This window comes from Anoplopoma fimbria, chromosome 17, assembly GCF_027596085.1.
Source record: "Anoplopoma fimbria isolate UVic2021 breed Golden Eagle Sablefish chromosome 17, Afim_UVic_2022, whole genome shotgun sequence".
NCBI classification, from domain to species: Eukaryota; Metazoa; Chordata; class Actinopteri; order Perciformes; family Anoplopomatidae; genus Anoplopoma; species Anoplopoma fimbria.
In genome coordinates this window covers 16,455,247-16,464,099 of record NC_072465.1, presented here as the reverse complement: position 1 = coordinate 16,464,099, position 8,853 = coordinate 16,455,247, and the positions used below count along the sequence as shown (strand labels likewise).

Sequence of the window (8,853 nt, the reverse complement as noted above, 5' to 3'; positions counted from 1 at the left end):
AATTTGGAATATTCGAAAGGCAGTATTTTGGGCACCTACTCATTGTCTGGGGGTTTGCCCGATTTGTCATTCACTCATAGCCGTCTCCCGGTGCTTCTTTGTGAAAGAGTAGCACCCCGCCCACACGGGCTGTCCAGGTCTGACATTACGCATAGCCCTTACCCTGAAAGGACCTCGGGTGCGTTCCAGACCTCCTGTAAACAGAACAAGTCAACACAAAACAACGAGAATAAATATGCCACAATTACATTTATTTTATTGAAAATAAGGCTTTTTTTTTTTACATTCGCATCAGCTTTAGCTTTAAAATATTATTAAACAGTGTAAAAGTGCCAGAGAGACACATTTAACAGGCGCAACCTGAACTGAGCGCAGCATTTGTAAACGATGATTTACCTCTTGCGGTGGACGGCTGTGTCTGGAACAGACCCAAAAGTCACACCCGCGTTCACGTGACAAGGAAAAACAAACGCGCGCCACTTGGTTACCGAAACAATTTCTCCACATTAATGAAGTGTGTTCATTTCGTTTTATACTTAAAATATCGGTGTTCATGTTTATATTAGATGTGCTGTTGTGGTTTTACCGTTCTGGTGTAATATAATGCAAAGTAACGCCAGAAAGACAGATCCAGTAAGACCCCGACCAAGCTGTGTCAGTTCTAGTGGTGAGAGAAAACAAGTCCGCAAAGTTCACACAAGAAAGCTCCCTTACAGAGTTGGCTACAGCTGGAACAAAGGTGGAAGACTCAAGGAGCTGAGAATAAGGTGCTGAGACACTTGAATTACTGCATTATCCCTTTTTATATTATCATTGATAACTTAAACAAACTTTTTCAACCACTTAAGGCACTTGGCAAGAAAGTTCCTGAAGATATGGATGCAGAACACCTTTGGCCGAATTCTTCCTCATAAAGCAAAGTAATTTTTTTTGGAAACTCATTAAAATAAGAAATTACTTTAACTTTAAAGCTTTAAAATTTGTTTGGCACTTTCAAATGTGCTTCTGAACCGAAATTCTCTAATCCAAGGCAATCTTACATGTTGCAGGTCCCACTATAACTCTGTGGTCTTGAGACGGGCCTTTGCAGGATGGAGAGACGAGTGGTGGACGTCCAGGAGGGAGTGGAGTCTTACAATGCGGGCAGAGTGTCACTACAGGTACATAACACCTTCCTGTAACTCAGTCAGCTGTTCGCAGATAGAGGATTGTGTCTGATAATAATGTGTTTTTGTTTCAGGTATTATCTGTATAACTTGGCGTTCCACAGCTGGCAAACATTTATGTCATTACACAGGGAAAAGAAGAGCAAAGTCCAATCTGCTCAATCATTTGGTAAGAATTTTGCACCCCACAATAAGAGTATATCAAACCGTAAAGCCTTATGTTTTGATAGATATCACAAGCAGCTGTTTTTTCAAATGTATTTCCTTAATAGCTGACAAGCAACGGATGCATCTGGTTTGGGAACGATGGGAGGTTTTCACAGAAATGAGGCGAATGAAGACTAGAATGCTTCAATCTGCCCTTGAGCAGAACAGACTGTCAACCCTACAGTAAGATCATTCATTGTATTTACAAATCAGACATTTATAATGTTTAGAGGATTATCTGTTTTAACGCTATTGTGTTTATTTCACCTGTGCAGTTCAGCGTGGAGATTGTGGCGGACTCGGCTGCAGCACCATCAAGACCTTCACACCTTAGAGGATCAAGCCCTGAAACAGGGGGCGCTCACTTTACAGAGCAGGGTAAAGACATAATCCAATGCACGCATGACCCATATGCTGTCAACATTATGTTTGATGAATGCTGATCTCCTTGCTTTGCGTTCTGCGTGGCGATTTGTGAATATCTTTTTTTTTTCTGTCAAAGACTTGGCTTCGGTGGAAAGAAATGCAGAAAGCTGCTTGTTGCCAGAAAGAGAAAGAATCCAAAGCTGCACTTCACTTCATCCTCAAACTGAAAAGAAAAACATTTCATCGTTGGAAAAGTTACGTGTCATCCTTCCAAACCAAGAAAACGTCACAAGGTTGTTATAAATCACCTGTCTTTCTTCATTTAATATAAACCACAAGCTCATCCATACTCATACCTCTCGTGTTCTCATTTTTAAGCCGTATCGCTCAATTTTCTTTTCTAATTCCTTTTCTAATTTTTATTTTTTTAGCTTTGGTGCAGCGTGCCTGCGATCTCCGCTTGGTGATGATGTGTTGGAGTAAATGGAGGAGTGCTTTGTATTGTAAATGGTGCGAGGAAGACCGTTTGCAAGCTGCCGGGCATTTGGCCATAAGGATCACCCAGCGCAGAGCTCTGGAGCGCTGGAAAGCTTGTATCCTTAGCCAAACATAAGATAAACACACCTTTGCATTTTCAACCAACAGCAGAATCAAAGGTAGTTCAGTGAAGGATAGATTGGGCTTATCATAATCAGAACAGTTGTTTGATTCTTGAGCTTGTCAGTAGACGTGACGTTGTGCAGAGAACAAGCTGAAAGAAACAGGGTTGCAAGTCAAAGTCATCATCATCATCTACTGGTAAGATGAAGAGCTAATTAAGCAACTGCATGTAAGTAGAGAGTGCTATCATTCAATGTATTGATCTCTGTGTGTTCTTGTCGCAGCATGCTGGACTGAAGGGACTTTCTCTCAACATCATCAGGAACAAAACACACCGACTGGACAACAACATGGCTGTCCAACACTATCATCAAACTGTAATTAATGAAAGCTCTATCATCCTAATCCTCAAACATGCATCAAGTAACATTCCTGAAGGTTTGCCTTCTGGTTTTTGTAGATGACGTGTAACTATTGGAAGCTGTGGAAGGACCGTTTGGAGGAAGCTGAAGACAAGAGTTTTCAGCCCCTAGCAGATCTGGCACTGACTAAACATAGGTGCTTTTATTTACCTTTGTTTGCCCAAAAGGGAAAAAATATATTCACTGCTTTATGTTGTAGCATCCGAGCTACAAAGATATTGCATATTTCAAGTAAAGTCTTCCCTGTTAGCATGATTTGGATATACATTTGGACTTGTTGTTCTCTTTACAGCACATCTCTGCTGAGCAGATGTTTTCAACACTGGAGAGAGAAACTTTCTGAACAGAGACACATGCAGGTATTTATTAGATCCAGCACATGAGAAACAATTATAGGGAAGAGATATGGACACATATTATAAAAGTGAATGAATTCATTCACAATGTAGCCTGACAGTAGGTGAAATATGAGTGATGATATGTGACCTTATCTCCTATATATCAGCTAATTGCAAACTCAAAACTATTAATGGCTTCTGTAGGAACTAGAGCATCGTGCAGACGTTTGGTTTGCTGAAGGCATGCTGCCTCGCTGTTTAAACTCGTGGGTTGAGTTTACTTCACAGAGAAGACTCCATAAACAGACGAGACACAAGGCAGAAGTCTTTAACCAGTGAGTTAAGAACCCTGCGATCTCTATTTATGTGATTGTGATTTATTTCTGTCTGCTGCCTGCACATGATTGGTTTGATTACTGTGTTATCAGGCAGCGTCAGTACAGGTTGGTGTTTTACACCTGGTGGGAACAATCGGAGAAACACAAGGCGTGGACGCTTTCTGAGCGGATGGTATGTTAGCTGTAAATGGAAACACAAACTACTCTATGTTGTTTGTAAAGAGCTCAGGTGTTAATCAGATACTGACAGATAACTCGCTGTTATCAGGCAATTCTGCACGAGGAGCGCTGCCACTTGCAGAGAGCCTGGACTCGCTGGAGGCAACGGACAGAGTTACAAATTGACGAAGAGGAGAAACAGGTGGCTTCAGACCGTCTGTACCTTCACAGACTTCTCCACAAGTCGGTGTCACAGTGGAAGGAAACCAGCACTGAGATACGAGACAGGTGAGGCAACCTAAGTGCTGCAGAAGAGATTAGGTATAGTGTGTTGAAACTGGCTGGTCTGTTGATAAACACATGTTTTGGAAATCTCTCGTTTGCATGACAGGAGAAATCGAGAGCTGCAGGCTTGTCATCAGGGTGACCTGCGCTGCATGAGATTGGCTGTGGATAAATGGAAAAAGGTAACTCTATAGTACTTGTTAGTCCAGTTTGCACAACATTTGTTCACGTAGTACATGATATGCCTCACAGAAAGTGACCGGTTTAGGTCTGGAAACTTGGAAAAGGAAACTTGGAAGCATTATAATATTAACATATGCATCTTATTTAAAAGCTCATCATTGTAATTCATAACACAGTTCCCCTGTGTTTGCAATCCAATTAGTATATTCATATTTTTAAGAAAACTCAAGAAGCAGCGCTACAGATACCAACAGATATCAGATGCACAGTTATCAGTTTCGTGTGTGTGTGTGTGTGTGTGTGTGTGTGTGTGTGTGTGTGTGTGTGTGTGTGTGTGTGTGTGTGTGTGTGTGTGTGTGTGTGTGTGTGTGTGTGTGTGTGTGTGTGTGTGTGTGTGTGGTATTTGTGCGTTAACGGCTCTTGTGTGTTCGGTCAGTTTGTTCAGTGCCAGAGAGTGAAGAAAAGCAGACTGAAACAGATGCAGCGTTACCATGAAGATAAACTCCTCAAACAGACGTTTGTGGCCTGGAAGGTACATGATCATCTGAAATCACATGATTTTTTAAAGTTGGATAAAGCTGATGCACTGTCGCCTGCTGCATTCACAGAAACACCACCTCCAGATGTGTCAGATCTACGGTCACGTAGAGGAACTTTACAGGCAACATAATCAGAGATTTCTCAGGTATTGAACACACATTCTAAGATCTGACATTTGCTGCTCCACCTGAATGATTTATGTGAGCTTTACCTCATTGCTATCTCTTCAGGACGGTTCTGTGTGTTTGGAGGGAGAACGCAGTGCTGCAGACAGAAGTCAGGCTCGCAGAGCAGCGAGCACAGAATCACTTTCAGCACTTCCTTCGTCTTAAGGTTATAAAGCAGTCTAGTGCCTTCAAATGAAAACCTATCACAGCTATACCTTTTGTGGGAGCCTTTGCTTATTGCTGTCTTTGCACTTAATCTGTCAAGGTGTTTCTTGCTTGGAGAGAAGCAACAGCATGCGCAGCTTCTAAGCGACACCAGCAGGGGGAAGCAGTCACCAAGACTCAGAGGTCCATAAATCAAGGTAACAACACATGCAATGTATTTTCAAGACCACTTTCATTTTCTGTTTCAGATCCATTTATTATTATATTATGTGTGTGTCTGTGTATGTATATATATATATGTATATATATATATATATATATATATATATATATATATGTATATAAGTATAAGTATATATATGTATATACATACATATATATATATGTATGTTGTGTCGGGATACTGTTTAGAGTAGGCACATGTACCTGAATTGTTCTACACTTTTTAGATTGATGCTGTCTGTGTTTAGAACGGCTCCTGCGGTCTTTTAGGCGATGGAGGAAGCAGACCAGGGAGGCTCGGAGAGAGAGGATGTACATGGAAAAAGCCAGGCAGCACCACGAGTCCAAACTCCGTTCAAAAGCACTGGAAGCCTGGAAAAACCATCACAACCAATATCAGAGAAACAAGGTTGTAACTTTATTATCCATAAACTGTTATATAGAGCCACACTGTACACTTCCCGACATGAGTTTTTTTTAAAAATGTGATTATTTCATAGGTATTGAAACGTCAGGGAATCCTTTTGCTGAGATTAAAGATGTACCAGACGTACTTTGACCAGTGGAAAATCAAGGTTTGTTTCTTTTTCACACCCCAACAACTTTATCCTCTTAACGCTACTGTTTTTACACATAAAGTACAAGTACTTGTCATGAAGAACTCAGCCTGTAAAAACAGTTGTATTATGTCCTCTTTGGCCCTGGAGGAGCTTTTGAATGTGTTTTTCTTTAGCAAGACAAATACAAGTGACTAAAAGTCAGGATATTTAGGCGTCTTCTGTTTCTTATTTTAAAAATTGTCACTCAAATTTCACTTTACTTTATTAAAGTATAAAATCGCTCGTGTACCCCTTTTAAATAGTCAATCTCAGCCAGAGGTAGTTTTATTTGTATGATGTTGTTTCTTATGGTTGTTCAGCTCTCTATATGGAACAAGATCAGAGAGTCAGATCAATATATGTGATTCGATATAGTGCAGTTAAACTGTCCGTGACTTTGGTTTCCTTCCCGCCAACAGCTGCAGCACAGACGGAGAGAAGCGAAGCAGACGGAGCGAGCGCTCTGGCACTGGTCCCTCACTCTTCAGGCCAAGGTAACACTTGCCTGCACAGCCGTCGCTCACTGCAATATTGAGCACTGAATTGTAGAATTTGTGCCCACACCGCCTTGATGTTGTTTTGTGAATTTGCTGCAGGTGTTGTACGGATGGAGGCTGCAGGTCACAGAGCAGCGCAGAAAACAAGAGCAGGCGGCCACAGCTGCTCAGGTCTACAGAGACCAGCTGCTGAGGGAGGGCGTGACGTGCATCCTCACATATGCTGCCCACATGAACGATCTAACAACGAGCCTAACGCAGCACGGCCAAGAGCAGGTTTGTTGAGTTTGTTTTTTTCCACTTCAGACGTTAAATTGAAGTATCGTTTTATCAAGTCCACCCATGTCCTGCAGAGTTCACGACATCTCCAGAGAGTGGTGAAGCGTTGTGCGATGCGGTGGAAGCAGCGGGTGCTGAGTAAACCACAAAGAGGGCAGGAGGTCAAAGGGCAATCACCCAAAAAGAGCGTGACCTTCTGTTTGACTACATGTGGTTCCACCAAGAGTGTATCACCGTCTGACTCAGAGGAGCAGGAAGCTGAAGATGGAGTCCTTAGAAAGCTGTGAGTCTTGAGCCCCTCACATGATGCGAATCTGTGTTCAACACTTGGACTCAGTCTAACAGAGTTTTTCATTTTTTGCAGACAACTCAGCCACGCGCCTCGACGTCAGCCCCGACGCTGCGAGGAACTGTTTGAGTCTCAACTGGCAATAAAGTATAAATAAAAATCTATATTTTTAAAAACTAAACATCTATTTCAAGTTAGGATTTAGCCTTTATTAAAACATCATGTTTCTCACTCGGTGGATGTAACTGACAAAAGATGTCCCTTTTTTTTTTTTTTTTTTTCAGCACCCAAAATCTGACTACAGTCACCGGCACCAGAGCAGCTCCAAAACCCTCGCAGCTCAGTCGTCCTTCACAGGAAGACCATCGTACAGCGTCGTCCTGCCTTCATCCTCCGTCCACACGTCAGAGCATCTTCATATCTAACGTGTCACCCTCTGAACCGAACATGTCCACTGTGGATTCTCCTCAGGAAACCCTAAACCAAGACCTTCTTTTACCCCCTTCGGCTTTCATGACCACTGTGAATAAAGATATGGTAATATTCACCTGTTTGAAAGCGTTCAAAGCTGAATTAAATTACTTGACTTGGTTATAACGTCTGCTTTTTTTCACAAGTTGGGGAAGACTAAGAGCTCAGGTTTTGGAGAAGCTCCTCATCCGTTTGAACAACACTCATCAGCTTATTCAGGCATGTTACCTGCACGTTTCTTCCCCAGTAAGGGTTGTTTTTCATTTTCTAGCTTTGGTTATACAGAACATCACAAATGCCAATCAACTTTTTTGTTTTGCTTTTTCAAGATGTACGTGGGAGAGCATCCAGTAAAGGAACTGTAGAAGATGCAGCAACGGATCAAATTTCAGCTCTCACTGGAGAACTGCTCAGTATTCAGATGGACATGGTGACGTACCAACAGGACAGGAAGCAGCTCCGGTACGAAATCTGTGACAACTGGTTTTCCTTTCCCTCTCAGGTTATTTATCACAGTTCACAGTGAGTGATGTTTGATTGTGTGTGTCGACTCAGGGCATGGCAAAGACTAAAAGAGGTATTACAAAGCTGGCTGCAGACCAGTGGAAGGGAAGAACAAATGGAAAAAAATGCTGTCTGTCAAGAGTTGAAGGAGGTAAGAAGATAAGATAATTCTGTCCTGGGTTGTTTTTTTTATAAACTGGGAACAACTCTTATGAATGTTGCGACTGCAGTGCAGAATTTTGGTACTTACATTTTTATTTTAAACTTTAGAGATGATAATGTATTTAAGATGAATATATTGTTCCTTAACTGTTACACCCCAAATCTCTAGAAACCATCAATACTTGTGATGTTGTGGGTTCCTTAAGCGTAATTTAACACATCTTTATCTTTATATTAAAGTGTTTAACCACTACTCACTACAATCAACCGTGACTAACAAATTAAAAAAAGCAAATGAGAAAAAAATAGATAAAATGTTGTATCACGGAACTTTGTCCAGATTGATAATGAGCCAGAATGAATGCAGTTCATGATCAGAGGTTCTTTACTTACGCTTAAGGCTTAAATTTAGCAGGCATTCTTTTGGGTTTCCGCTTGAACAATAAATCGTCGTCTGTGAAAAAGCTAACAATCAGAGGTCACATGAGGGGAAGCGATATGAAATCGCTAACACTCAAAGGTATTTTACTGGTCTCACATCCAATGTTTTTCATGTTGACAGTTGGAGGAGCGCATCGGCAGTCAGTCCACTGAGCTGGCAAAACGGAAACCAACAATGCTGCTACATGCAAAGAGGATCCAGCATTTACAGACTGCCCTCCAGTCTTCAGGAGCTTTTTTTCTCCATCAGAAAACAGAAGAAATGGAAACAGATTGCTCTGTGTTTACAACATGACGGAAAATAGTGCCTCACCCTCATAAGTGATTACACCTGCTGATAGTTTGGACTATGAATAAGATTTATCTGCCTGGATCACATTTCCTAAAATAACACAAAGACTGACACAATAATTGAATGAGAAAACTTTTTACCAGCTGATGCATATTTTAAAT

The 8,853-nt window shown here is 41.4% G+C and overlaps 1 protein-coding gene across 1 annotated transcript; it reads left to right on the top strand.

The window, feature by feature from the left end:
* The first annotated feature begins 445 nt into the window (after positions 1-445).
* On the top strand, positions 446-8,698 carry sfi1 (SFI1 centrin binding protein). The gene is made up of 31 exons (XM_054616632.1): positions 446-767; positions 849-920; positions 1,050-1,160; positions 1,241-1,335; positions 1,439-1,556; positions 1,649-1,751; positions 1,876-2,032; positions 2,171-2,332; positions 2,467-2,537; positions 2,624-2,716; positions 2,800-2,897; positions 3,054-3,120; positions 3,304-3,434; positions 3,528-3,609; positions 3,706-3,884; positions 3,988-4,063; positions 4,501-4,596; positions 4,673-4,749; positions 4,835-4,937; positions 5,037-5,133; positions 5,407-5,567; positions 5,659-5,733; positions 6,177-6,251; positions 6,354-6,530; positions 6,608-6,816; positions 6,898-6,969; positions 7,107-7,359; positions 7,440-7,512; positions 7,623-7,755; positions 7,849-7,948; positions 8,522-8,698. Exons 1-31 carry the CDS (start codon positions 604-606, stop codon positions 8,693-8,695), a joined length of 3,654 nt encoding a protein of 1,217 aa, XP_054472607.1. The 5' UTR covers positions 446-603; the 3' UTR covers positions 8,696-8,698.
* The last annotated feature ends 155 nt before the right edge of the window (positions 8,699-8,853 follow it).

Coding starts and splice junctions, on each gene's coding strand:
- sfi1 (XM_054616632.1), top strand. CDS start 604: ATGCAAAGTAACGCCAGAAAGACAGATCCAGTAAGACCCCGACCAAGC. Junction 921..1,049: donor ATTCTTCCTCATAAAGCAAA/GTAATTTTTTTT, acceptor TACATGTTGCAG/GTCCCACTATAACTCTGTGG. Junction 2,898..3,053: donor CTGGCACTGACTAAACATAG/GTGCTTTTATTT, acceptor TTCTCTTTACAG/CACATCTCTGCTGAGCAGAT.